The 26969-nt window shown below is 52.6% G+C and overlaps 1 protein-coding gene across 4 annotated transcripts; it reads left to right on the top strand.

Moving 5' to 3' along the window:
- Window positions 1-1677: 1677 nt before the first annotated feature.
- Window positions 1678-25926, top strand: Ggt1 (gamma-glutamyltransferase 1). 4 transcript variants are annotated; one of them, XM_076558638.1, is made up of 15 exons: window positions 1678-1749; window positions 2382-2469; window positions 12124-12266; window positions 12768-12932; window positions 14341-14471; window positions 14615-14701; window positions 18654-18846; window positions 19310-19467; window positions 20919-21068; window positions 21576-21712; window positions 24319-24506; window positions 24738-24865; window positions 24967-25079; window positions 25167-25280; window positions 25644-25926. In XM_076558638.1, exons 4-15 carry the CDS (start codon window positions 12772-12774, stop codon window positions 25788-25790), a joined length of 1707 nt encoding a protein of 568 aa, XP_076414753.1. In that variant the 5' UTR covers window positions 1678-1749; window positions 2382-2469; window positions 12124-12266; window positions 12768-12771; the 3' UTR covers window positions 25791-25926. The 4 variants fall into 4 exon arrangements, with proteins under 4 accessions (XP_076414753.1, XP_042121517.2, XP_076414752.1 ...); XM_042265583.2 differs by lacking the exons at window positions 1678-1749; window positions 2382-2469 and adding exons at window positions 6361-6721; window positions 8751-8958; XM_076558637.1 differs by lacking the exons at window positions 1678-1749; window positions 2382-2469 and adding an exon at window positions 6361-6721.
- Window positions 25927-26969: the final 1043 nt, after the last annotated feature.

Below are 26969 nucleotides of genomic sequence, written 5' to 3'. Positions count from 1 at the left end.
TCTTTTTCCATCCACCCAATGAGAAAACCCAAACACCCACACACAAAAAAAGCCCACTCAAGGCTGTTTGTCTCAGCAAGAAACCATGTGATCCAGAGCTGAGCTTCCCGGTAGCCAGGACAAAGGACACAATCTTTGATGTTTGTGTGTTTGTTGAGACAGAGTCTCACATAACCTAGGCTAGTCCCAGTTATGTCAGCTGAGGACGGATTTGAACTCCTGATCTTCCCCTGCCCACCTCCGAAGCTTTGGGGTTACAGATTTGAGCCACCATGTCCAGCCACAGAATGGTCTTGAAACCTTCCCTGGGAGGAAGGAGGCAACTAGTTCCTCTACAGAGACACTTTCCCTGGTCTTACTCTATCAGGAGTGGGTTCTCTGCTTCAGCAGGAATCGCCACGGAGGTAAAGAAGGCAACAGACAGGATTCAGATTCCCTACTTGCTCTTGCCTGAATGTGCAGCCATAGACACAGGAGGGAGAACTATTACTTTCCTGTGGTTGCAAGTTCAAGGGCTTAAAAGAGCCAAGTTCTGGTATTGGAAGCCTAGGATCCAAATGTTAGCAAAGCCATGCTCCCTTGAAGATTATAGGGCCACCTTTTTTTTTTTTTCTCCTCTTCCTCTGAGCTTTCTGGAAATCCTTCAGGCTGTTTGGCTTGTGCTTGTGTCCCTCCAACCTCAGCGTCCATCTCCACAGGCCTGTCTCCCCTGTACGACTGCTCCAATGGCCATCTTGTGAGACCACTAATTACCGCATTTAGGGCCTACCCTAAGCCAGTATGATCTCATCTCAGCCAATTATCGTGCGAAGACTCTATTTCTAAATAAGGTCACACTCTGAGCTCACTAGTATGCATGGGAAAACAACACACCACAGAATCCTCTGGAAACCTCAGTTTCCTTGTCTGCACAATGGCAAGGGCGTTCTAGGCAAAGAGACATGAGTCAAGGAGCCAGCACCACACAGCGCTGCATAAGTTTGCTTTTATTTATTTATTTTTTTAAGTAATTAATCTTCTGTAGCATCTTCTTCTTCTTTTGGTACTGATTGTTGAACCCGGCATCATTCGCATGTTTGGCAATCATTCTACCTTTGAGCCACCTAGCCCCTCTTTATGGCTTTATAACGAGCCCACCCATCGACCCCCTCAGCTAGCACCCATCCATTCGGGGCCGATCACTGGGTGCTGTGAATGCTGCCCAGACCACTGCCAGTAGGAGTGACAGCTGGCCCACGGAGTTGGGTGCCAATAAAGCTTAAGGAAGTTGGTGTGGAGGTAGGGGGGTAATGAGGAATGGGCCAAGGTAGTAGCCTGTAAATTGTCCTGGCAGGAGCATTGAGTGCAAAGAGGCAGGTGCCAGCAAGGCAAGAATTTCTCTGCAGGGCAAAGGGGGCCTTTGAAGGGTTTCCCAGTGGGAGAGGAAAGTGTTCCAATTTACATGTTGAACAACACTCTGGAGCTCCATTAGAGAAACAGCCACATTGCAACCTATGACTGGGCGTCGCCAGGTGATAGGAGTGGCCCAGAGGGGCTGGTGGGGGCAGGGTGTTAGGTGTGGCCCGGAGGAGGTCACAGATAGCACCGATTGGAAGGGACCAGTGAGGGGCTGGGCTCTAGCTTTTGTGGCTGGTAGAGGTCTAAGGAGGGCAGTTGCTTGCTCAGGTTTGGGCATGTTGACCTCGGGCATCTGACAGAGCCAGTGCCTCAGACTTGGGCTCTGTATGAATAGTGTTCAGCATCCAAGAGGTAAGAGAGGCAGAGGAGCTGCTCCGAAGGAAGAAGCTCTTGGGAGCCTGGGTAAGCTAGGCATGGCGTGTATGGGGAGTGTCGGGCAGTTTGGGGTACCAATAAAGCCACAGGGAAGTGGTGGGTGAACAGGAGTGCTTGGCTTGTGGTCCAGGAGATGGTGAGACAGAATCGAGTTGGCTTTCCTGCAGACTATGGCCTGTGATGGGAAGACCAGGATATGGATAGGACAGGGCTTCTCTCCCAACTCACTGGAGATTCCAGACACCACAGAAAATTACCGGGCATTACAATAAATGCCACCTGAGCAGGGAGGGCAGGACAACCAGGAAGGGGGCACTTTGTGCCTTGCCTCTGAATTGTTCATCAGGCAGGACAGAAGTGACTTATGATCTGAATGCCAGAGCCAGGCCAACACTGAGGCTTTGGAGAGCTCCTGGACCCCCTGAAGGCTGTCTCATTGACTCTCTAGTTCCCTATCTTCTCCGGAGAAGAAGCTGAGGCCCAAAAGGGAAAGGCTTCCCAGGTCCCCATACCAGTTCTTAGAGAGGTCAGGTTTGAAAGAGGGGACCACAGGGCCCATGTCTCTGTGATTCTACCCTTGAATTTTGGAATTGGACTTGAACCCCCAGGTGCCAGGCTGCTGAATGCTCCCAGGCATTAACAAGCTGACATTCTGGAGAATCGCACACTTGACTCAGGTTTCACTTACACACAAAGGTGAGTGCCGGAGGGTACCAAAAAGCCAGGCCTGGGGAGGGGAAGGGAGCTCTGTCCCTGCTGTGGTCGGTCGGTCGGTCGGTTGGGGCTTGTCTCCTCATCACCATGGGATGACACTGGCCCATTTAAGGACTCTTCCATCCAGCCAGTGTGGTCTTTGTGGTTCTGAGAGGTTGTAGCCAGGTAGAAAGAACTCTTTCATTCAGCCAGTGTGGTGTGTGTGGTTCTGAGAGGTTATAGCCAGGTAGCCACAGGGCATGGGTATCCCCTGCCTCTCTGATCTGTGGCCTCAGATGATTAGAAGGGTCTGAGACCAGACCCATCCAAAATGAGCTGACTCTTGTAGCTTGTAGAAGGCACCACAAGAGGCAGGCTGGGGCTTGACCCTGGAGAAATCTTGCCAACCACTTTTAGAGGTGATGAGCTCCCCTATGGGGCGGAGGTATAAACTGGCATTTCTAGGGTGCTGGAAAATCAGAACAAACTTTGAGATTCTGTGATCCTAAAGTCCATTAAGTTGTTATGATGGTTGAGATCTGAAGTCAGTTTCAGTCCACTCGTTTACTAAGAGGGGGCATAAAATGTCCAGGATGGTATCAGAGTTCTTGGCTTCCAGGGTAAGGAGGGTGAGCCTGCCCCAGGTGTTCCAGAGTGTGTGTGGGGAGGGGGAGGTGCCGATTCCTCTGGATCCACCCATTTTGCTTACTCACACTGACTGTGCAGCTTAGACTATTGACCTCAGCCTGCAACCCTTACCCACCGGGGGCTCAGGTTCTGCCCAGAGCTTCCTGACAGTCAGGTGTGGTCAGCCTTCTGGACCTGACAGTGACAGGGGGTGTGGCTGGAGGCTGCAATGAGATGCCGGTTTCAGGAAGTGGTTGGCACAGCCTTTCTTGAATAGGTTTCTGTCCCACTGAATGGCCGGGGGGGGGGGGGGGGCAGAACCCCTCCTCAGTCCACTGACTGCACTGCCCCCCCCCCCACAGCGCTGGTTTCCTGTACTGACGACGCAGGTTTTGCTTTACCAGCGTTTGGTTTTCTAAGATGGGGGGAGGGGGGGAAGAAAACCCTTTTTGAAACCGGAAGTACCTTGGGGGCCACTGTGAACCTGTTTCTCTAGAATGGTCTCTGGAGAGGAGAGCTGGAGTAAATTCCTGAGCCTCCCCACCTAGATGTGAAGTCTGTTCCTAAGTCTTCCGCCCGGTCAAGGCCCCTGAAGCATGGACAGATGGTACCAGCCCAGAAGGAAGGAATTTTAAGATGAAAGGCGCTGGAATGGTGGTGTGGTACCCTCAGGCCACACTGGCATGCAAAATCTCCTGCAGGGTTGAGCACACCAAGAGCCCAAGGTCAGCTAGCCCTCAGCAGCGCCCCCACCAACATTTCCCTTCTCATGACTGCCCTCTGCCCAGCTAGTTCCCCAGAACTAGCCGAGGAGTAAAGAGAGGCACCCACAAGGGTCTTAATGAGCAAGCCAGGGTTAATGGGTTACCCAGCATGGTGATATATTCACCAGCCTCCCAGGGTTCTCAAAGTCCAGACTGGCCTGGCTTTCAAGGTCTAGGCTTGCAGGCTTGGCTGCCCCCGTTTCCAGCCTTGACACCTCAGAGTTCGAAGTGAGGCTAAGGGAGGTCAAGAGGCCTCCACGCCATCCATGGAGCTGTTCATAGCTGCCTCTGCAACGCTAAGGTCCAGCCTCCAGACTCACAGGTTTCCTCCTGCCTCAGTCCAGGCTCAGCCCCAACCCTAAGCCTTTCCTGGGGCTTCTATCCTAGGCCCTGACCTCCCTACCTGGCTAAAAGCACGGTTTGTTTTGTTGTTGTTGTTGTTGTTGTTTTTTTTTTTTTTTAGTTTTATTTTCTGTGTATGGTGTTTTGCTTGAATGTTTGTTTTGTTTTTTTTTTAAATTTTATTTTCTGTTTGCCTGTGGACCATTTGAGTGCCTGGTGACCCTGGAGACCAGAATTGAGTCAGATCATCTGGAACTGGAGTTACAGACAGTTGTGGGCCACCATGTGGGTGATGGGAATCGAACCTAGGTCTTCTGGAAGAGCAGTCAGTGCTCTTAACCATGGAACTCTCTCCAGTCCCTGGGTTTTTCTGTTTGTTTGTTTGTTTTAAATCTTTCTTTTAAATTTATTTTATTTTATGACTTTGGAGCTGGAGAGACATCTCAGTGGTTAAGAGCACATACTGGGGGCTGGAGAGATGGCTCAGTGGTTAAGAGCACTGGTTGTTCTTCCAGAGGACCCAGGTTCAATTCCCGGCACCCACATGGCAGCTCACACCTGTTGGTAACTCAAGTTCCAGTGGATCTGACTCCCTCACAAAGACATGCAGGTCAACACCAACATATATATATATATATATATATATATATATATATATATATATATATATATATCACATACTGTTCTTGCAGAGGATTCAAATTAAATTCCCAGCACCCACATCAGGCAACTCACAACTGCCAGTGATTCCAGCTTCAGGGGACCTGACACCCCTCTGAACTTCTCATGCACAAACATATGCATGTACACATAAATAATAATTAAAGTATTCTAAGTTTTATTTTATTATTTTATGTGTGTATGTATTTTGCCAACATGTATGTCTATGCACCCCATACGTGCAAGTGCCCAAGGAAGTCACAGAGGACATCAGATCCCCTTGGAACTGGAGTTAGAGATGGCTGTGAGCCACCATGTGGGTGCTGGGAATCGAACCTGGGTCCTCAGAAGAAAGGGTAGTCAGCACTCGTAACTCCTGAGCCATCTTTTCAGGCTCCAATGTTTATTCATTGTGTGTGTGTGTGTGTGTGTGTGTGTGTGTGTGTGTGTGTACATGCATGTGCTACAGAGTGCTGTGGAGACCAGAGGACAGCTTTCAGAAGTCCATTCTCTCCTTGGCCACTTGACTTTGGTTCCTGAAACCCCCACTGTCAGACTCAGCAGGAGGTACCAGTTACCTACTGAGCCTTTGTTTGGCCCGGAGAGCACCCGTGTTATTTCCAAGCAGGTTGGAGGCTTCTTAGGAGAAGAGTTCAGAGGGAGTAGGAGAAGATGGCGGGGGTGGGAGGGTGGGGGGGTGGGGTGGGGTGGGAGGGTGGGGGTGGGTGGGGGGGTGGGTTGGGAGGTGGGGGAGTGGTGGTGGGGGGTGGAGGGGTGTGGAAGGAATGAGGGGAAACTGAGGGCCATGATAATGGAAGAAAATCGGACAGGCTACACACGGTGAGATCCCAGGGCCTAGAGGCTTCTGTTTTTTTCCCCTCTGTTGGAAACTCATTCACTGAGAGGTTGTGAGGCCTTAAACAGACCGTCCCCCACTTCCCCAGCCAAGTGCACCCCCCCACCCCCATAGGCCAGATTGCCTTTATCTAGAAAGTTGAGGGATCAGGACAGACTCTTGGGTCGTGAGACTTCCTTCAGTCCAGTTAACCAAAATACTTGGAGTAGCGTCCCCTCCCCGACTCTGTGGCCCAGATAGTCCCGAGGGCTAGCTTCCATCTGGAAAGGTTCCTTAGACCTTGTGGGGCCTCAGAGGGTTTCAGTCATAACTTCTACTGGGTTAGGGCATCTGGCTGCACCCCAGCTCTATGCGACCCCTATTTGAACACAGGAGCCACAGTTCTCTCTCTCTCTCTCTCTCTCTCTCTCTCTCTCTCTCTCTCTCTCTCTCTCTCTCTCTCTCTCTGTCTGTCTGTCTCTAAGCTTCTTTAAGCTCTACCTGCCCCCGACTCAGGTTTCTTACTGGGAACCTCCCAGGCTCTGCGCTATCTCGTACCGTTCCAAGTCACATGGCACCAGGGATTGGATTTGGAGCCAACCCTCTCTCTACCTGGAGTAGTTCCTGTACCTTTAAAACCTCCTCCCATCCCCGGCCAGCTGGGGGAGGGAAGGGTGGAGCTGGGTCACAGCTGGGGATGGGGACTGAGTCTTCCGCTGGTGTGGAGCCGGCAGTGAGGGCGGCACGTGTCTGGATGTGCCCCGGCTGCGGTGTGACCCCCAAAGCCCTCCTCAGTCTCTCTGAGTTGCTGGACATCGTAGGTGGGGGCAAAATAGACTTGGGGACCCTCCCAAGAATGTGTGGAGCCCCGGTTCTGTCCCTCAGCTCTGCCATGCCACTCTAGGGACTCTAGTGATCCTCTCAGAGTCTCCCCGCAGCCACCTGCGCAGCAGGCGTGCCACACACTTCTGGATAACGGGCAGGCCGGCGCAGGCTCCGGTGCCCTGGTCCCTTTGGGTTCACACAGGTAGGCAGAGCCCTATTTCTTATCTGACAACAGGGCATGAGGGGACCTGCCCAGGCTTTCCTCTCCCTCTTCTGCAGGGGTAGGGTGGGGGCTAAGGGTTTGGAGTGGAGTCACAGACTTCTCAAAAGGAGCTTTGGAGTCCTGGTTCCCTGGAAGTGGGTTTGGGATTAAGAGTTGAAAGCAGCTGAGAGCCGAGAAGATCGGACAGCCCCTGGCAGGAGTGATGGTCAGTGTTCCGGAGACGCTGTGCCCTCCAGCCATGCCTGTCCCTCTCTGGGCTTGGGCTGGGGGTGGGGCAGGGGCCGTTGTGCAATGAGTCATTTACTCAGCTCCAGGAGGCTCTGTCCCCTCTAGGTCTGTGCTTCCGCATTTTAAGCTCTTTTATTAGGTTCCCAGCAAGCAATGGAAAGGGTAGATAAAGGTGTGTGTGTGTAAGGGGTATAGGGGTGTGTGTGTGTGTGTGTGTAAGGGGTATAGGTGTGTGTAAGGAGTATAGGCATGTGTGTATGGGTTATAGGTGTGTGTGTAAGGGTTACAGGTGTGTGTGTGTGTGTGTGTGTGTGTGTGTAAAGGGTATAGGTGTGTGTAAGGGGATTATAGGTGTGTTTTCTGATCCTCTGCCATCCACACCAGTTTGGGCAGTAAACTTAAGGCAGATTCCAACTTCAGGTCTGGGAGAAGCAAGTGTCCTTACTTACAGAGAGGACTGGGAGGCCAAAGAGGTCTGTGTTCTTGTACCCAGGTGTCCTTACAAGCATTCAAGGTGGGATGGAGTGTCCTGGTCCGTGTGTGATCTGCAGACCTCCCAGGGACAGCTGATCCTGGGCAAATTGCCTTTGTCTAAACTTCAGTTTCTTGTTTTCTTTCTTTTTGAGACACCTCACTCTGTAGCTCTGGCTGGCCTGGAACTCACAGAGATCAGTCTGACTCTGCCCCCCAGTGCTGAGGTTAAAGCTGTGCGCCACCATGCCTGGCCTTAAACTTCATCTCTTGCTGGTGGGTGTCTTTAAACTGTGCCTAGTTTGACTCCTGTGACCCTGAGACTTCATAACAGCCCACGGACTCCAGTGGATCTGCTGGGGGATTAGCAGAGACATTTTGGTCTGGCTGTTGGTCTGTCTTTCTTGTACCCACTTCTATCTGCATCTTGGGAACCTGCTTTACTCAGCCTAGATTCAGCTCGGGGTATGTGTGTGTGATGTGTGTGTGTGTTTGTGTGTGATGTATATGTATGTGCAGTATGTGTGTGTGTGTGTATTATGTGAGTGTGTGTGCAGTATGTATATATGGTTTATGTGGGTGTATGTGGGTGTGTACAGTATATGTGTGTATGCATTATGTGTGTATGTACATGTGTATGTACATGTGTGTGGTGTATATGTATGTGTGGTCTATGTGTGTGTATACAGTATGCTTGTGTGTGGTGTGGGTGGGTGTGTGACAGCAGCCAGCATCTCTAGGCATATGAGGTTTGTACCCTGATGAATACAGGGAGTCTACCACACTTTGGCCAATGAGGACCAGGAAGGAACAGGGTGCCTTTTGAGGCCCATCCACAACTGTGTCTTATTGGAACTTCATTGGTGAGCTAGTCAGGGACATGCAGCAATTTGGGGCAGGAACCAGGCGGCAGGTTTGCCCTGATGGGTCTGGCCTTCTCTGGGCCTTGCCCTTTCTAGGCTGTTCCTGTCATTGATTGGGCCTGTGGGGCTAATGTTCCTTGATTGGTGGTTGAACTGGTCTGGACGCTGTGGCCCTCGGCCCTGTTCCAGAACTACACCTGTCACTGACCGGTAAGGCCAAACAACGCCTCTAAGATCTGGACTGTGGTCTAGTGCCAGGGGACATCCCTACTTCACTGCCTCAGGAACATTTCAGGGACATCGTGTCTGTCTCTAAAGGCACAGAGGGACTTAGCAGAGGCTCTCTGGAAGGGCTCACCGGTGGCCTCTGCCCTCTGGAGGGAACTGAATCTGAGAAAGGGGAGCCCCTTTCCCAGGCTCTTAGCACCTCCCACCTCCCTGCTCAGGGCCCTCCTGGGGCTGTATGAACTTCAGCCACCTGGGGACAAGCCTCGTGGCGCCTCCTTGCTGCTGTGACGTCAATATTGACCATCCTCCCAGTCTGGCTGGACCTCTTACAGAGGACTCCCTATTCCACACCCCACTCAGAAGCCTCCAGCTGCCCTTCTGGGATCTAGGCACCCCTTAGCTGACCTCTTGCCCCTCTGGGATTAGGTAAGCACGTGGGTCCTTTGCTTCTGCTAGCCTTTTCCCACCTCTGCCCCGAGGAGACGTCCAACCTCAGATCCTGATACCAAGTCAGGGGCGGGGACGCTGAACTATTCTGCAAGGGTGACAGGCATGGCTCTGGCTGCTTCTGGGGGGTGGCAATCAGTTCCATGGCCGGGACTTCCTAGGTGGATCCATTTATCTCTTCCTCCCCATCCCAGAACTGTCCTGAGGAAGAGGGGGCTCTCTCCTGGGTCCCCACTGCTTCCAGGGCCTCTGGGAAACCCACCAGAGTCACAGAGAGGGAAGGGTCTGGGTTTGAGGAGCAGTGCCTCAGTTTCCCTCCCCACATCGATTTGGGTGGAGCCAGGGCTTCTGGCCTTACACATTCTTGTAGTGAATCTTTGAGAAAACTTGCGGTGGAGGGGTGGGAAATGGAAGCCCAGGCTTCCAGCAGGGCGTCTTCCGCTTGGACTGGAACAGCTGCTCGCAGGAGGCAGGGCCAGCCCTCCCTGTCAGGCTGTCCCAGGAGGAAGGGACAGGGGTCAGGTGTCAAGGCTGCCCACTTCCTTCCCCAGCCTCTTTGGAAGAGGGAATCCTGCTGGGTGTCCTTACGGGGCTGTTAGATGGATAGAGGGATGCCCGGGGAAGACAAGCAAGGGTGAAACATCTAATGTGGGAGTCACAGATGGCTCACCTCAGGGCCCTGAGACTACTTTTAGGTTAGAGCCCCAAACCTGAGAGAATCCCAAGGAATCCCAAGATCCCCCAATTGGACCAGAGCTGCTTGAGGCCACAGAGTGGAGCACTGGCCATGCCCATTCCCTAACCTACTGCATAGATGGGAGTGTTCTGTACCATGATGCCACATGTTGCTGGCCTGGCTCCTAAGACCCCTTGAGAGACCCCCCCCCCCAGTGTGACTTTCTCACCAGAAATCCTAGACCCTGACCGAGGCTCACCCCAGGGCCCAGGGTATGTGCTCAGAAGGCTCTCGGGTCTGGAAAAGGATACAGACTGAGCCTTGGACCACAAGGACAGGGCCTGGTTGCCACGATGGATAGGAGGAACTCTCCAGCTGCCTTCTGGAGGGCCAAGCTGGCCAGACGGATTATAGGAATGAAACTGACTTCGGGTCAGATCCACACCTGGATTTGGGCAGGGAGACCTACTAGGAATGCTACTGGGGACCCAGGGTGGTGTCCCCTCTGCTCTGGGGACTCAGGTTCCCCCCTCTGCCTCAAGATTTGCAAATCTACTTTCCCATGTGAGATGAGGCACCAAGTCGTGTTACACCACCCACCACCCAACCCTCCAAGCCCGGGCAGAGGAGCTTTTCCATTACGGAGTCAGTCATTTTATCCTCAGGTATGGGGAGGGGACGAGAACTCCATTCCTAGACCATGGGACACCCTGTCTGGTCCTGAACTCAGGTGCTCTGAATAAGGACGGGGAGAGCCAGAGGAGGAGGCTGTTGCAGGAATTCTAAATGGTCATATATATATATATATATATATATATATATATATATATATATATATATATAAACAACCCAGAGACAGATATTGGGGTAAATGCTGAAAGATCAGAGGAAACAAGCTACTGTTTCTCTTATAGACTGGATTAATCTCATGTAGTCTAGGGTGGCTTTGAACTCACGGAGATCCAGATCGAGCTCTGCCTCCCGAGTGCTGGGATTAAAGGTGTGTGCCACCGCTGCCTGGCCTCTATGTTTAATCTGTTGGCTGTCTTTGTCCTCTTATCTTCAGGCAAACTTTTTTTTGTTAAGAGTACACACAAAATATCACCCTATTAATGGATCTGAGAGTTCAAAGCCACCCTGGATTACACGAGATTAATCCAGCCTATAAGAGAAAACAGAGCCAGGCAGTGGTGGCACACACCTTTAATCCCAGTACTTGGGAGTCACTCGCCTTTAATTCCAGCACTAGGGAGGTTGAGACAGGAAGTGAAATGGCTGGGCGGAGAAGGGACTATAAGGCTGGAGGAGACAGGAACTCGGAGCCTTTCTGCTGAGGATTCAGAGGCATTCGGTCTGAGGATTCATGGAGACAGGATCGGCTGAGAGGCGTTGGCCAGATGAGAAGTGGATGTGGCTTGTTTCCTCTGATCATTCAGCTTTCACCCCCATCTCTGCCTCCGGGTTTTTCTTATGAGACCATTTAGGATTCGTGCAACAGGAGGCAGCCAGGACTTCATGAAAAGGCTCTCCAGTGGATGCCATCCTTTGGAGGGAATGGAGTCTGGGAGGAGAGCATCCCACACTTTTGTCAACACATTCCTCCATCTTGCTTGGTTACATCCTTCCCTCTAGCCTCAGAGTAAGGCTAGGGAGTTTCCTTCCCCGGTATGGTCAGGGAGGAAATCTTCAGGGGAAGCAGCCAGCTAGGAGGCACACCTGTTTTCCTTTTAAGGCTTGTTTACTTTATTTTCTGTGTATGAGTGTTTTGTTTGCATGTTTGTCTGTGTGCTGTCCGCATGTCTGGTGCCCACAGAGACCAGAAGAGTCTTGGCATCGGATCTGTGAGCTGCCATGTGGGTGCTGGGAATCGAACCCGGGTCCCCTGGAAGAGCAGCCAGTGAGTGCTCTGAAACACTGAGCCATCTCTCCAGCCCCTCCCACAATCCCTTTCTCCCTTTTTGAGAGAGTATCTCATACCATAAGGCCAGCCTAGAATTCACTAGGTAGCCTCTGCTGGGCTCAAATCCATGGCAATTCTTCCGCTTCAGCTACCTGAGGGCTAGCGTTAGAGGTGTTAGCCACCCCAGCCAGTTAACAGCTTCACAAGTTCTCATCCAAGTCACGCAAAAACACCCCCGGCCAGTGACGGCCTGGTGCACACCAGCAGAGTCCCACAACAGGTGAATACCAACCCCAGTCTCAGGAGGGGCCTGGACCCTTGAATCCCTTTGTTCACATGCTGCTCTTACTTCCAAATCCTGGGTTTACACATGAATGCCCGGGCCCCTCCCTGTCCTGTTCTGTGACCCCTTCCCTGGGCAGTGCCTGAGAGAAGTCATGCATACAGGCAAGCCGCTGGCAGCCTCTGTGGCTCCAGAGTTCAATGGGAGGCAGAGGGAGGTCATCACATCGGGCACTCCAGGAAGTGCTGGGCCCACTTCAGGCATATATAACTTTGTGACTTTCAGGAGTACCAGGAGGTGGCCTGCTCTGGGGGTTTCAGGGAAGACTGACCGTAGGTTTCTGTGGAGTGTGGGGAGCCCCTGCCTGTCTATACAGCTGTTTTTCGGGAGCCACCTCCCCAGGGAAGGTGCGGAGCTCCTACTGGACGGTAAGTCCTGACCTGTGTCTCTAGTCTACTTATTTCAGGGGACTGTTGGGTCTCCTTGGGAGGCATGATAGATATCCAACCCCAAGCCGCTCTAGGGGTCCATGGATAGTGCCAGGCTCTCGGCTAGGGGAGGGGACACAGAAAGAATGTGGTGAATCCTCTCCTTCCTGAAGTTTATCTCAGGGCAGCAGCATCTTGGCTTCTGTAGGCAGGTTCCCAGGGCACAGGGAGTCTGAAGGGTCTCCTCGGAGGGTCTGTGCTGGGAATGAAGTCCCGAAGATAAACAGGTTCTGTAGTAGCAGAGGTGGGATCCAGAGCTTCCGGCAGAAGGAATGGCCTGGCCAGAGATCTGGGGGCTGGACAGCCCACGCATGTTCCAGGAGGCTAAAAGGAGGCACAGGGCTGTGTCCCTGAGGCTTGACTTTAGACCGTGCCCTGTGGGGGATGGTCTGGGAGTTCCCAAGGCTGGGCCTGACCCTACGCCTTCTCACTGGACAACAGAACCATGAAGAATCGGTTTGTGATGCTGGGCCTGGTGGCCGTGGTTCTGGTATTCGTCATCATTGGCCTCTGCATCTGGCTGCCCTACACTTCTAGGAAGCCCGACCATGTGTACACCAGGGCAGCTGTGGCCACGGACGCCAAGCGCTGCTCAGAGATTGGCCGGTAAGTAGGTCTGGCGGCTCCAGGCAAGGCACACTGGAAGACAGTGGCTTGGGCAGGACTCGGGTTCCCCATCTGTAAAGTGGGCAGAGTATCCGATGCCCAGGGAGCTGCCCATCCTTTCCTTGGACTCTCTTGGTAGCCGCTGTCTAGGGGAGAAGGGACAGAGACTCTGAAAGCAGGGTATTAATTTTCCCACAGCCAACTTGGGCCCCTCTTTTTCAGTATTGTCTCTTAAAAATGGTGCAATTCCATTCCCATGTTAGGTTGTAGGTTTTTTGTTTTTAATTAAAAAATGTATGGGTATGGGTGTTTTGCCCGAATGTATGCTTATGCACCACTTGTATGCCTGGTGCCCTCAGAGGCCAGAAGAGAGCATTGGATGCCCTGGAACTGGAGATTACAGACAATTGTGAGCTGAGATGTGGGGCCTGGGGGTTGAGAATTGCACACAGGTCCTCTGGAAGAGCAGCCACTGAACCCTCTCTCTGGCTAGCCTCCACCCATTTTAAATTTTTTATCTCATTATACATAAAAGTCAGCTTCCATTTAGAGACATAATCAGAAAAAAAATGTTATCAATAAAAACAGCCTCCCTTTCCACAACTAAATCATGTATATTTGTTTGCTTGGAAAAGAAAAAATTATATATCTTCAAAAAACAAAAACTTTGCTAGGCATGGTGGCGCACGCCTTTAATCTCAGCACTCAGGAGGCAGAGGCAGGTGGATCTCTGCAAGTTTGAGACCAGCCTGGTTTACATAATGAGTTCCAGCGCTACATAGTGAGGACCTGTCTCCTCCCACCTCCCACCCCCCAAAAAAACCAAAAACCAAAACAAAACAACAACAACAAAAAACAACAACAAAACTTTGGGGCTCGAGAGATGGTTCAATGATTCAGAGTGTGTGCTGTTCTTTCAAAGAACCCGAGTCCAGTTCCCACATGTCAGGCAGTTCCCAACTGCCTGGAACTTCAATCCAAGGGATCCGATGCCCTCCTCTGACCTTCATAGGAACCTGTACTTCACCTCTCTCTCTCTCTCTCTGATAAAACAATTAAAAAAATCCATACCAAAAATTCCACCTGTCATCTCTCAGCCCTTGGGATCAAACCCTGGCCCCATAAACTAGAACAGGTGAAGAACGAACAAAGAAACGGAAAACCTGGCTCAGCTGAGCACAGCAGCTCGGCTCACCTCTCCTCTCAGGAGGCTGAGGTTGGAGGGCCAGCTTGGGCTTCCGTAGTGAGTGGGATGCAGCGGGATTCTGTCTCAGACCAGACAGATCTAGTGTCGGCTTGCTCTTCTTCTGCCTTCCTCTGGGCAGGGTGACCAGAGAGGGTGGCAGGGAGCTCCAAAAAGACGGAAGGGAAGCCCTCAGGCTCTCACCTTCCTATGTGCTGCCTACAGGGACATGCTTCAGGAAGGTGGCTCCGTGGTGGATGCAGCCATCGCAAGCCTGCTGTGCATGGGGCTCATGAATGCCCACAGCATGGGCATCGGGGGCGGCCTGTTCTTCACCATCTACAACAGCACCACACGTGAGTGCCCAGGGTGAGGAGGGTGAGTGACTTGGTCCATCCCGCTCACGTCAGACTCGAGCGGTGTAGCTGGGCGACCGCTGGGCTCCCTTGACAGGAGGGGCTGGGGACAACCCGGTCTGCCAACATCTTTCTTTTCATAGGGAAAGCTGAGGTTATCAATGCCCGTGAGGTGGCTCCCAGGCTGGCCAATGCCAGCATGTTCAACAGCTCGAAGGACTCTGAAGAAGGTAAGCTGTCATATGGGCCACAGGTATGGATATGCACTCACAGTATGGGCCATATGCACTCACAGGGCACACGCACCTGTGTGAAGCCTGGGGACAGCGCTGGTACCCATGACACCCTCCTATAGTGAATGCTTAATCACCATCGTGAGGGGAGGGGTAGGTTTTTTTTTATTTCCTCTCAGCCCTGCACTGGGCCACTTGTGTGTACACATGGAGAGGATAATCACAGCGGACTCCCGGTGTCCACAGAGGACCTGGTTTGAGTCCTGGCACCCACGTGGTGGCTTGCAACCACCCATAAACTCCAGTCTGGGGGAATCTGATGCCCTTTTCTGATCCCCCTCCTGGTCATATAACAGGTCATGGTACATACACATACATGTGGGCCAAGAATTCACACACTTGAAAAATAAATAAATAAATCTCTATATAAGCTCAGTTACTTTTATATTGAACACATGCAGACTTTACTCCTTATCAACACTCCCTACGTGGTTAAGTGGGCAGCTAGCTACATAGGCTTTACAGGGGCAGTAATGACTGTGAGCAATCGCTAGACAATTAAATTCACCAGAGGATGCTTCATTTAAGGGATGCAGGCATCCATGCAGTTTGGTATTCTTGGGGGCTTCTGGACACTGAGAGATTGCTCACACTTCCCAGGGGTCACGGGGACTGCCCCCTTGCCCAGCGGTTTTTGCTGATGAGGCTCTTGTATCCTCCCTATACCCCCGGGGCTGGAAGAAGACGCCCTGTTTATTCCTGTCGTACAGGTGGGTTGGTAAAAACCCAGCGAGGTCCTGCAAACCATGTGAGCTAGTAGATGGTAGAGCTGGGGTGGAGCCTGAGCTGTCTCAGTCCTGTGTTTTTAATAGTGGACGCTAAATTCATTCAATTATTTGTCCGTTTGTGGAAACAGCTCTCTGGGTACAGGTGGGGGGGTCTCTCTTCTCTAACCAGGCTTTTAAATGGGGAAGGGACTCTCAAGCTCCCTGGGCAGGTGAGTGGAAGCCAGTGTTCCCTTTGGAGTCACTGCTCAGAAGAGCTGCCGTAGATTGCAGAATAAGAAGGTGGAGGCGTGGGGGCAGGTGTGACACCCAGGAAGAAGGTTCTTGGGCGATGCCCCGTGTGTGGCCTCTTTGGATTCCTCCCCTCACCATTATCTTTGACTTCACATTCATTGAGAAACTTAGGATATACTCTCTTGAGTATGAGAATGCTTATGGGTGCTTAGAATTCACTCTTTAATCAGGGCTATTGAAACCTCTTACAGCGCTGGGTAGTGTCAGGAAGCAGAGACGATCGATGCCACTCACAGCCAGGGCCAGAGCCCTTCCAGGTGGCAAGGAGCACTGAGCACGTGGCAGAGTCATTCTCATTGTGAGGAGGGCAGAGGGCAGAGTGTTCAGGGCAGGAGACATCTGGGCAAAGACTCAGAGGTATGGGGTGAGAAGAGTCATGTCGGTGTCTCAGGAAAGGTGGGAAAGGTTGAGAGACCCAGGAGGAGGGATGAAGATTAAGCCTTGCAGAGACCCAGGGAGCAAGTGGCCTGAGAGGAGGAATATGGTGTCGGAGGGAATGGCGTAGGTGGGTAGGAGCCTTATAGGCTACTGTGATGCTCCTGTCTCTTGTCTGAGCAGAGGAAAATACACCTAAATGATGGGACCCCTAAAGCCCTAGGACCCCTACAACCCTCTGTAAGGTACAGGGAACTAGTGGGGACATGTTAGAAAATTACCCCAATAATCCAGGGTGGTTTGGTCGGAGCTAAAAACACATAGATGAAGTCAAGATCTGTCAACTCTTTGGGTGATATGCGGTTACAGGAAACCCGAGTGACCCCCCCCCCCCCCACACCATCCTTGGTCTGTGCCCGGGTGGACAGAATAGCCTTAAAAGAAACAGATAGGGATGTTGGGGAGTAGGTTTCAATGGTTGTTTCGGGCGTGTGAAGTCTGAAGTGGTTGCTTCCTGTGTGTAGGTGGGTACTGGGATCTGCTAATGAGGAAAATGGTCTGGGCAAGAGGATAAACAGGAAAGGTATTGGTGGAGGTATTAAGGCAACTCCACGTGGTTAAACGGGAGGTTTATTTTGTGGGGTAACTTACAAGTGAAGGGATAGGTTACAGGGTCCGGGAAAGGCGAAGTGCAGTCCAGTGGTGTTCTCTGGAGAACTCTGCTAGGTCTACCTCCAGCATCCAGGATCCAGGAACCAAGAGAGCCAACACATCCAGATCTCAGGTCTTAAGGGTCCTCTCTCAGCCCCGCCTTGTAGGCGTGTCAGTTATTGGAAGCCTCATCGGGGTTAGTACTTCCGGGTCAAAGCTGGAACAGCTACCCACTACAGAGAGGTGTCAGTAGAAGTTCAAGTCCAGAGCTGAGAGGCATCACTAAGAAAGAGGTAGTGTCTCAGGAGACAAGGTGGATGTTAGGAGAGGGAAGACAGGCAGGCATGACGTAGGTGGCTGGGGAGAGCCATAACCCAGCAAGACTTGAGCAGGATGCTGGGTCCGGCAGCATTGGGGTCACCCAGGAGCTTCACAGGCAGGGTGGTGTGAGATCAGAGAGCCCAGGAGAGGGGTGACCTGTACATTTGTTGTTTTTGTCATTGTTTTGTTTGTGGTACTGGGAATCAAATCTGCTACCTCATGCATGCTAGGCGGGTGTTCTCTCACGGAGCGACTTCACCAACCCCCAAGGAAGATTGCTTTTAAGTTGGGATGGATTGTGCGCCGGGTGTCAGGTCTTCTGAGCTGTGTAGAAGAAGAGAGGAAAGGCCCTGCCTTGGTTTGGGTTATTACTGCTGTGATGAACACCATTACGAAAAGCAACTTGGAGAGAGGAGGGTGTTTTTCACTCACAGTTCCATATAACAGTCCGTTATCAAAAACAGTGAGGACAGGAACCTGGAGGCAGGAGCTGATGCAGAGGCCATGGAGGGGTGCTGCTGACTGGCTTGTTCCGCATGGCTTGCTCAGCCTGCTTTCTTAGAGAACCCAGGACCACCAGCTAGGGGTGACACCACCCACAATGGTCTGGGCCCTCCCACCTCAGTCACTAAGAAAGAGGATGCTCTACAGGCTTGCCTACACCCCGATCTTAGGGAAGGCTTTTTCTCAGTCGAGGGTCCCTCCTCTCTGATGACTCTAGCTTGTGTCAAGTTGACATAAAGCTGGCCAGCACATGGCTCTTGCCACAGAGCTGGCCCATCTCATGCTGATTTTACTTTGTGATATTCCAGAGGAGCCCAGGGATTGTCTGGGACAGGAATGACAGAGGGTAACTCAGACTGAGAGTTGGGAGGGGTCTGGCTTTCCCCAAGTCTTGCATACAACCATAGGCTTGATACAGGAGCTCGAGTATGGAAGACACATCCACTCATCTGGGCCAGCACACCTTAGTGCACAGCTGCCTGCCCCCCCCCCTTCCCCGTTCAGTACCCTGTGAGAAGTATTTGGTCAACGCTTCTTGCCTGTGGTGCTCAGCTGTGATCTTAAATCTCTCTTTGCCTAGGATGGGGATGTAGCTCAGTAAGGTCCTGGGTTTGATCCCTAGCAACAAATCCCTTTCCTTCCAAGATGCTCTAGACCCATCATAAAATGGGCCAGGGAAAGTGCCTGGAATATTGCCGCTGCTGCTGGTGGTGGTTTTTTAATATGGTTCTGGGAACAAACCATATAGGCATTCTACTACAGAGTAACCACACCGGCCCTTTGCTCACATTCCTTTTTAAATTTGGTTTTTCCAGACACGGTTTCTCTGTGTAGCTCTGGCTGTCCTGGAACTTGCTCTGTAGACCAGGATGGCCTTGAACTCACAGAAATCCACCTGCCTCAGCCTCCTAGTAGCAGGGATTATGGTCCCAATGACCAGACTCAGCCACTAACTCTCTCTCTGTCTCTGTCTGTCTGTCTGTCTTTCAAACTCTGCTCCCCTCATCCCTGGCTCCTAGGTGGCCTTTCAGTGGCAGTTCCTGGTGAAATCAGTGGCTACCAGCTGGCACACCAACGGCATGGGCGACTACCCTGGGCTCGCCTCTTCCAGCCCAGCATTGAGCTGGCCCGCTATGGCTTCCCTGTGGGCAAGGGCTTGGCAATGGCCCTGGACAGAAAACGGGACGTCGTTGAACAGACACCTGCCTTGTGGTGAGCAGCCTCATGTCTAGGTGACCCAGCCTGGGGGGCCAGGGCTGATGGAGCTCTGTGCTCTGCTCTCAGGAGCCTGCCGCTCCGCAGGGTTAAGTTGTTAAACCTCTCATTGTGTGTGTATATGTGTGTGTGTGTGTGTGTGTGTGCGCGTGCGTGCGTGCGTGCGTGCGTGCGTGCGTGCGTGCGTGCGTGCGTGTGTGTGTGTGTGTGTGTGTGTGTGTGTGTAGACACATTTAGAACCTGGTTTAGAGCAAACACTGTGTGGTCTGAGCAAGATGGGACAACTAGAAACCCCAAGTGAGAGGACAGCCCCCCACCCCACCCCCCACCCCGCCAGGGACAGGTTCTACCTATACTTGTACTCTACATCCTGAGGACCAAAGGGTGAGGGGTGGGTGTGAGGTATGACAGGTCCAGTTTTCCTGCACCTGATGCCTTACATGAGTCTTTTCTGCCCCAGTGAGGTCTTCTGCCGTAATGGGAAGGTGCTTCGGGAGGGCGAGACCGTGACTATGCCCAGGCTGGCCGATACGTTGCAGGTACTGGCCCAGGAAGGTGCCAAGGCCTTCTACAATGGGAGCCTCACGGCCCAGATTGTGAAGGACATCCAGGAGGCTGGTAAGTGGGCTCCAGTGAGTGGGGCCTGGGCTCTGAGGTGCTCCCTGCCTAGGTTGGCATCTGGGTCCTCGGAGAGCACTTGGCAGGGGAGGGTCGGTGTGAACCACTTGGATCCATGGCTGCTGGCTCATCCCTAGAGGCTGGGCTACACGGGGGAACCCCCTAGAGTGCGAGTAAGGGTACAGGAACCCTTGGGGCTGAGGAGGAGCTAGACGGAGGGGCTGGGAGGATGGCCCGTGAGAAATAAGCGGCAATGGATGTCAGGCAGACTGAGAGAGAAGAGCATGGGCTAAGGGGAAGAAGGAAGATCTGACTCACCGGGAGGATTACAAGGTCTGAGGAAGAATTTCTGAGAGGGCTCTTAGAGGGGTTTTGGGTAGGGCAGCCTGAGGGCTTGGCTGTGGCCTTGTTATTTCTGTCCTGTTTCCATGAAGTGGGGGGGGGGGGATTAGCATGTTGACATCTATGGCTGTAAATCCTACTTAGCACCAGTTCCTCAGAGAATCGGGAGTCTTCTCCCATCTACCTGGCCATGAAGGAGGAGTCTGGGAAGGGTGGGATGGAGAAGCGGGTGGTCTACACTTGGGAAAGACCTCTTGTTGTATGAATCCTAAATGGTCTTATAATAAAAACCCGGAGTCAGATATTGGGGTAAATGCTGAAAGATCAGAAAGACAAAGGAACAAGCGGCAGCCACTTCTCACCTTGCCGACTCCATGAAATGCCTCTGAGTCCTCAACCAAAAGGCTCTGAGTTCCTGTCTCCTCACGCCTTATACGCCTTTCTCCGCCCAGCCATTTCACTTCCCATCTCAACCTTCCTAGTGCTGAGATTAACGGCGAGTGTGCTTCCCAAGTGCTGGGGTTAAAGGTGTGGGCCACCACGGCCTGGCTCTGTTTCTCTCCTAGACTGGATCAATCTCATGTAGCCCAGTGTGGCCTTGAACTCACAGAGATCCAGACGGATGGGTCTCTGCCTCCCGGGTGCTAGGATTAAGGGTGTGTGCCACCACTGCCTGGCCTCTATGTTTAACTCTGTGGCTGGCTCTGTCCTCTGATCTTCAGGCAAGTCTTATTAGAGGACAACAAAGCTGTCACCACAAGCTCTGGCTGCGGAGATGAAAGGAGGTTGGTTAGGAGGCTGTTGTGTAGGCCTGGCATAGGTGGTAAGCACCGTTAGTGCCTAGAGCTACCAGTCTGATGGCACCGTGGTCCCTTCTGATGGTATAGACCGTCTCCTTACTGTGGTACACACACACCTGTCTGTTTACTCAATGGTGACCAACCTCCTTCATAAACAGCCCTGACCCCATAGTGCACCCATAGTGGCCATACTTCTTGGTTTCACCCTATACTCTGTCCAGTGGTAAACCAAGTCCCACATGATGCAACCCTGTCCCCAACCATGGTTCAATCCCAACGCGCATCCACTGAGCCGCTGTCCCATGGCAGGAGGCATTATGACGGTCCAGGACCTGAATGACTACCGTGCCGAGCTGATTGAGCACCCGATGAGCATCAGCCTTGGGGACTCGACACTGTATGTGCCCAGTGCCCCGCTCAGCGGGCCGGTGCTGGTTCTCATCTTGAACATCCTCAAAGGTGAGACAGCTCTCTCTAGCCCTGCTAAGGAGCCGGGACATAGAGTGTCCTTCCCGGTACTCCGTATTTGCTGGGTCTCTTTGCCCCCTGTCTTTCCATTGGTGAACTGATAGTGTCCACCCTGCCTCATGGCTGTGGCCTCCTGGAGCAGGGTTGAGTGCCAGGGGGTGCCCATGGCGGGTGGGAGGGGTTGACAGTAGCTGGAAGAGGAAAAATGTTCAGGAAGAAGAAGAGTGTGGCAGAGGCCGTGATCAGAGTGTATTTCTGGCCAATCTAAGTGGTCTTCAAGAAACTTACAGACCTTGGGGCCTCCGAACTGTACCTGTCATGTCCATGACGGTATGCCCTTGTCTTGACCACATCTCTCTCAAATGGCCACTGCTGTTGGTTATTATGTATTTCTTTTCCTAAGGCAGAGTATGGGGAACATGGCTCAGAGATCTATTAACCCCTTGAGCCCCTCCAGGCCTTAATTGCCTGCCAATGTTGTGCTTGGATACCACCCAGGATACAACTTCTCTCCGAAGAGTGTGGCAACCCCTGAAGAGAAGGCGCTGACGTATCACCGTATCGTGGAGGCCTTTCGGTTTGCCTATGCCAAGAGGACCATGCTTGGTGACCCAAAGTTTGTCGATGTGTCTCAGGTAAGGGGTGATCCCACAGTGGGTGAGAGACCTGCCCAAGGGGTGCTGGGTGAGCTCGGAAAGCCCACCCCCAGCCTTAGGCATGCTTTCCAAACCCATTAATACAACTAAGTTTGATTTCAGGGTAGACTTGTTACTCTATACCCTGACCTCTATTTTGTGGAGCTCAATAGTGTGAGGGAAACTGAGGAAAACAGACTTGAGAATGGATAATTGGTGTGTTGTTATCGCCCCCAAGCCCTCCACTCAAGACCCTAGGATCTTGTTTCAGATCCTTTACCCATGCTTGGGCCCTTGGCCTGGAAGATTCTAGAATACCCACTGCAGAAGGGAGGAATGGACGGAGAGGTTGCATCCCTCAGGAATGATGAGGGGTATGGGAGGGGTTAAAACTAGGTGGGCAAAGAGCCTCACTCTGTAGTCCAAAATGGCTTCATGTTCAAGGCAACCCTGTTACCCCAGCCTCCTAGTACTGGGGTTACAGGCGCGAGCCACCAAGCCTAGCCCCAGTTTCATTTTGCAAAATTGTACCCACAAACAAACCAACCTGAAACATCAGTGTGCACCTGGGTGCTTTTCCCAGAGCCCCTACCTGACTGTGAGCATTTTGCTATAAGTCCTTCCTTTCTCTTTACCACCTCGTCTACTATCCTCGTTTTCTTGAACGGGTCACCAACGCCACAGTCCGGGCTGTATTTCCTAAGAGCAAGGGCTGCTTCACCCATTGAGTGAGAAGCCCAGCATTAAGGTCGCACGACTCATGATCTGCCAGTGGTGGAACCCGGACCCCAGGGTCTCAGTGTCTTTTAGGTGCATTATTCATCAAATCACACCTTACACTTTGCCACGGGGCCTCTTGTGGTAGACCATTTTGTTGCTGCGACCAAAACCTGAATTCACAGAGATCCACCTGCCTCTGCCTTCTGAGTGCTGGAATTCAAAGCATGGTGCCACCATGGCCCGAGAGGCCATACGATTTATCTGGTGCCAGTGAGAGCGTGGAGGGGTCTGAAGAGAAAAGAGAAGATTTGAGACTACTCGGACAAGAATGCTTCAGGGCTATGAGGGAGGGGACAGGGTATCTTGCATGGTGAGGAAGGGAGGAAGGAATCTTGTTAATGTATGACTTAGATGACGCGGTGGAGGAGGAGGAAGGGTGGGTGCAGTTAGTTAAGATGAACCATTCTACCGGTAGGCCTAGGATGTTCCAGAGTCTGTTTGCCTGGGGTCTGTAAATTGTCACTGGGAGAGTGGGAATGGCCCCTGCCCTTCTGGGACCTGGGGACCTGGGAGGGACCTCAGAGTTACAGACTCACAAGCAGGTGGGGTGTCTGCCTTGCCCTGCAGCCACAGGGATCCCAGAGTCAGCTAGTGGGTGGCTCTCGGAAGAGCCAGGACAGCCTTTACTGAATGTGGCCTGGGATTTAGCAGCTCCTTCCTGGAGTCGGGATACCTGGGGAGCCTGTTACAGATGTACAGACAGACTCTTCACAGGGGATTTGTCAACAGCAGCTACGAAGCTACGAAGACAGGGAAAGGCTGCTACAGGGGAATGGCCTAACTGGCCTTTAGCCTAAACCTGACAGGTCCCAGGGTCCCTTTCTTCCTGGCTGCCCCTTATTTCCTCTTCCTCCCCATCTTCTCCCGACATTAGCCTTCAGCAGCCGTGAAACTACGCTGTGTTTGTGTCTTTGTTTGCCTGTAAATTTCACACGTGAACCTGTGGGCATGGGCCCATCCTCCCAAGCCATGTTCTTCAGTGTACCATGGGGGTGTGTCCCAAAGCAAGCAGGTCCCTCACTGCCCCGACATCTGCTCCTTCTCTAGCACTTACTTTCCCAGTTAATGGCAACTCCAGGCCAAAGACCTCAAGGACATCCTCTCTTCTTTTTCTCCCACCCACAGTGACATCTTCATCTTCAGTCTGGTTGTCCACAGCCTTTCCATGGCCCCCAGAGGCACCCTATGTTAATGTTTCCCAACCTGCTTACTCCTCTACCCCAAGCTTGTGTGTGTGGCTCATAGCAAAAGCCAAACCACTCTTTATAGACCAATGAGACCTTACAGAATGGATGCGCGCTAGCCAGCGTCCCCTCTCCTCATCCCATTCATTCTCTGTTAGCCAGGGCCTTTGTACTTTACCTTTTAGGCTTCATTCTGGGCTCATTTTAGGTACCATTTCCACCAAAATGCCTTCAGCTTCCCCCTTCCCCATCCCTGTTTTCTGGCCCCTCGTTTCCAGGACTCTTCCTGCCTGCTAGGGAGGCAAGACCTGTGGGTCTCTTCCCTGTTGGTTCCTCAGCTCTGAGCGTGTGGCACACGTTCCATAAATAATGGCACACATCATGTAAGATCAGGGCAAGAGTCTAGAGGCTTGGGGGATGGGCAGACGTCAGCCGGAGGTGACGGGAGGGTGTCAGATAGGAATTTGGAAGGTGCTGTCCTTGGTCCTGGGGAAGTCCTGGTTTAGCATAGAGGTAAGTTGTGGTCAGTCAGATCCACGGCTGGGGCCTCTTGAGACTTGCTGGGACAGCCCTGTTGTCTCCCCCCCCCCCCGCCCCCCGCTTCCTCCTAACCTCCTCAGGCCAGCTCTGGGGTCTCGGCAGGTGATCCGCAACATGACCTCTGAGTTCTTCGCCGCTCAGCTCCGAGCCCGCATCTCTGATGGCACCACGCATCCGACCTCCTACTATGAGCCTGAGTTCTACCTTCCCGATGATGGGGGCACTGCTCACCTGTCTGTGGTTTCGGAGGATGGCAGTGCCGTGTCCGCCACAAGCACCATCAACCTCTAGTAGGGGCTGTGCGGCTGCTGGGCAGTACTGGGACGGGGGGTAGTGGGTTGGGAGCTGGCTTCATTTCCTGTGAGGGCCTCCCTCTCTCATGTTGGGAAACAGAGGCTCCACCTTGGTAGCATGCCTAGGGTGGGCCTTCCAGGGGTTACTCTTGGCCTGGTATGGGTGGGTACCAGGTGGGAGACGGCTGGGTTGTAGCTGCATTGTTATCCGAGCTGGCCTATCTTCAGTTTCGGCTCCAGGGTCCTTTCTCGGGTCAGCGGTATCCTGTTTAACGATGAGATGGACGACTTCAGCTCCCCCAACTTCGTCAACCAGTTTGGGGTATCCCCCTCACCAGCCAACTTCATCAAGCCAGGTGGGGGTTGGGAATCTGGGGATAAAGGACTTGAGTCGGGAGGGGGCTGGTACCCTGACAGGCAACCGACCAGCCTCTCTGTCTCCTCCTGTGGGCCCTAGGGAAGCAGCCACTGTCATCCATGTGTCCCACAATCATTGTGGGTAAGGATGGCAAGGTCCGGATGGTAGTGGGAGCATCCGGAGGCACACAGATCACCACATCCACCGCACTGGTACATGCCTTTGGCCTAACCCTTCCCACCACCATCTCTCCCTTCCCTTTTGCTCCGGGGCTGTGTTGACATATCCTCTCCCTCCAGGCCATCATCAACAGCCTGTGGTTTGGCTACGATGTGAAGAGAGCAGTGGAGGAGCCCCGAGTACACAACCAGCTTATGCCCAATACCACAACAATCGAGAAAAACCTCGATCAGGTAGGCTGAGAGCCGAGGAAACAGAATGATGGTGTGTGTGTGTGTGTGGGGGGGGGTGACAGGACATCCTTGACTGGGGACTGGCATCTTTTGAGTCATCAGAGCAAAGAGTGGCTAGTGCCCCCTGTCCAAGGCCTATGGTCCCCAGGCCCTCCGCATGGGTCACCTTGCGCCCTTGCTCAGTGACAGGCAAACCCCCGGTTCCCAGGAGACCTTAGAAACCCAGCGGCCTCTCTCTAGTTATTCCTGGCCACCTGGCCGGAAGTAGCACTAACTGGGTTTGTGAGGCCTGTGGACCATACAGGGATGGTTTCAGCCACCTCTGCGGCCTTGCTGAGACTCCTCTGGCCCTCTCACCCACAGGTGGTGACTGCAGGCCTGAAGACTCGGAACCATTACACAGAGGTCACCAACACCTTCATTGCTGTGGTTCAGGCCGTTGTTCAGACATCCAATGGTTGGGCGGCTGCCTCAGACTCCAGGAAAGGCGGGGAGCCAGCTGGCTACTGAGTGCTCAGAAGGGGCAAGACCGACCTGCAACCCAGGAGATACAGACCAGGAACAAGAGTGGGACTTTGGAGGACACGCTGACCCCGAGTGGGACAGGGCAGCACAATAAATGGGCTTAACTGCCAAGCTCCAGGAAGTCTTGCTGGTTGGACGTCCCATATCTTGGATTTTAGTGTCTGGTTTTGAAATGGAGCCATTGGACTGGGAGAATGATGAGGCAGGATCCTAAGACTTACTGCTGTTAGTGATGGAGCTAACCTCAACCTTTCAGTGGGGGGAGCCCAGTGTGCCTGGAGGTTGGGGTCCGCATCCTACATTGTCCTAGGCAGTAACACTTCCAGTATCAGCCACTAGAGGGCGCCCCGACCGTGCCGTTAACTGGGATAAAGGCACCCCTTAGCTGTGGGAGAACCTTGAGAATGCTTCATGTCCAGGGTAGGTGTGGGCTTTCATTGCCCAGCATTTATGGAGGTAAAACTGAAGGGAAGCACACTACACAAGAGGCAGAAACCTGTCAGCTTGACCAGAGCCATACTTGAGATCAATTTCCAAGCACAAACCCAGAGTGAAATCCAAGCTTGTCTTACAAGACAAGTTCTCAAAGAACACAGGTCAGCCAGCTACAGGAAACACACAGATCCACGAGGAGAACACAGCTCAAAGTGAGTGAGCCCAGAAGAGAAGTTAGGCACAGCATCCCTCCTTGTCCTAGTCAGGATTTCTATTGCTGGGATGAAACACCATGACCAAAGCAACTCGGTGAGAGAGTGTTTATTTGGCTTACACAACCACATCACTGTTCATCGTCAAAGGAAGTCAGGGCAGGAACTCACACAGGGCAGGAACCTGGAGGCAGGAGCTGATGCAGAGGCCATGGAGGGGCGCTGATTACTGGCTTGCTCCTCCTGGCTTGCTCAGCCTGCTTTCTTACAGAACCTGGGACCATCTGCAGCAGGATGTTCCCACCCACAATGGGCTGGCCCTCCCCCATCAATCACTAATGAATATTTGCTCTACGGGCTTGCCTACAGCCTGATTTCATGGAGGCTTTTTCTCAGTTGAGGCTCTCTCTCTGTCTCATGACTCTAACTTGTGTCAAGTTGATATAAAACCAGCCAGCACACTCCTAAAGGGCAGCCCCTCAACGTGCCAAGGTCTGTAGGACTCACGGCTATGAGC

The sequence above is a fragment of the Peromyscus maniculatus genome, chromosome 21 (assembly GCF_049852395.1).
Source record: "Peromyscus maniculatus bairdii isolate BWxNUB_F1_BW_parent chromosome 21, HU_Pman_BW_mat_3.1, whole genome shotgun sequence".
NCBI classification, from domain to species: domain Eukaryota; kingdom Metazoa; phylum Chordata; class Mammalia; order Rodentia; family Cricetidae; genus Peromyscus; species Peromyscus maniculatus.
Note: the sequence above shows the minus strand (reverse complement) of the source record. Positions and strands in the feature narration are given on the sequence as shown.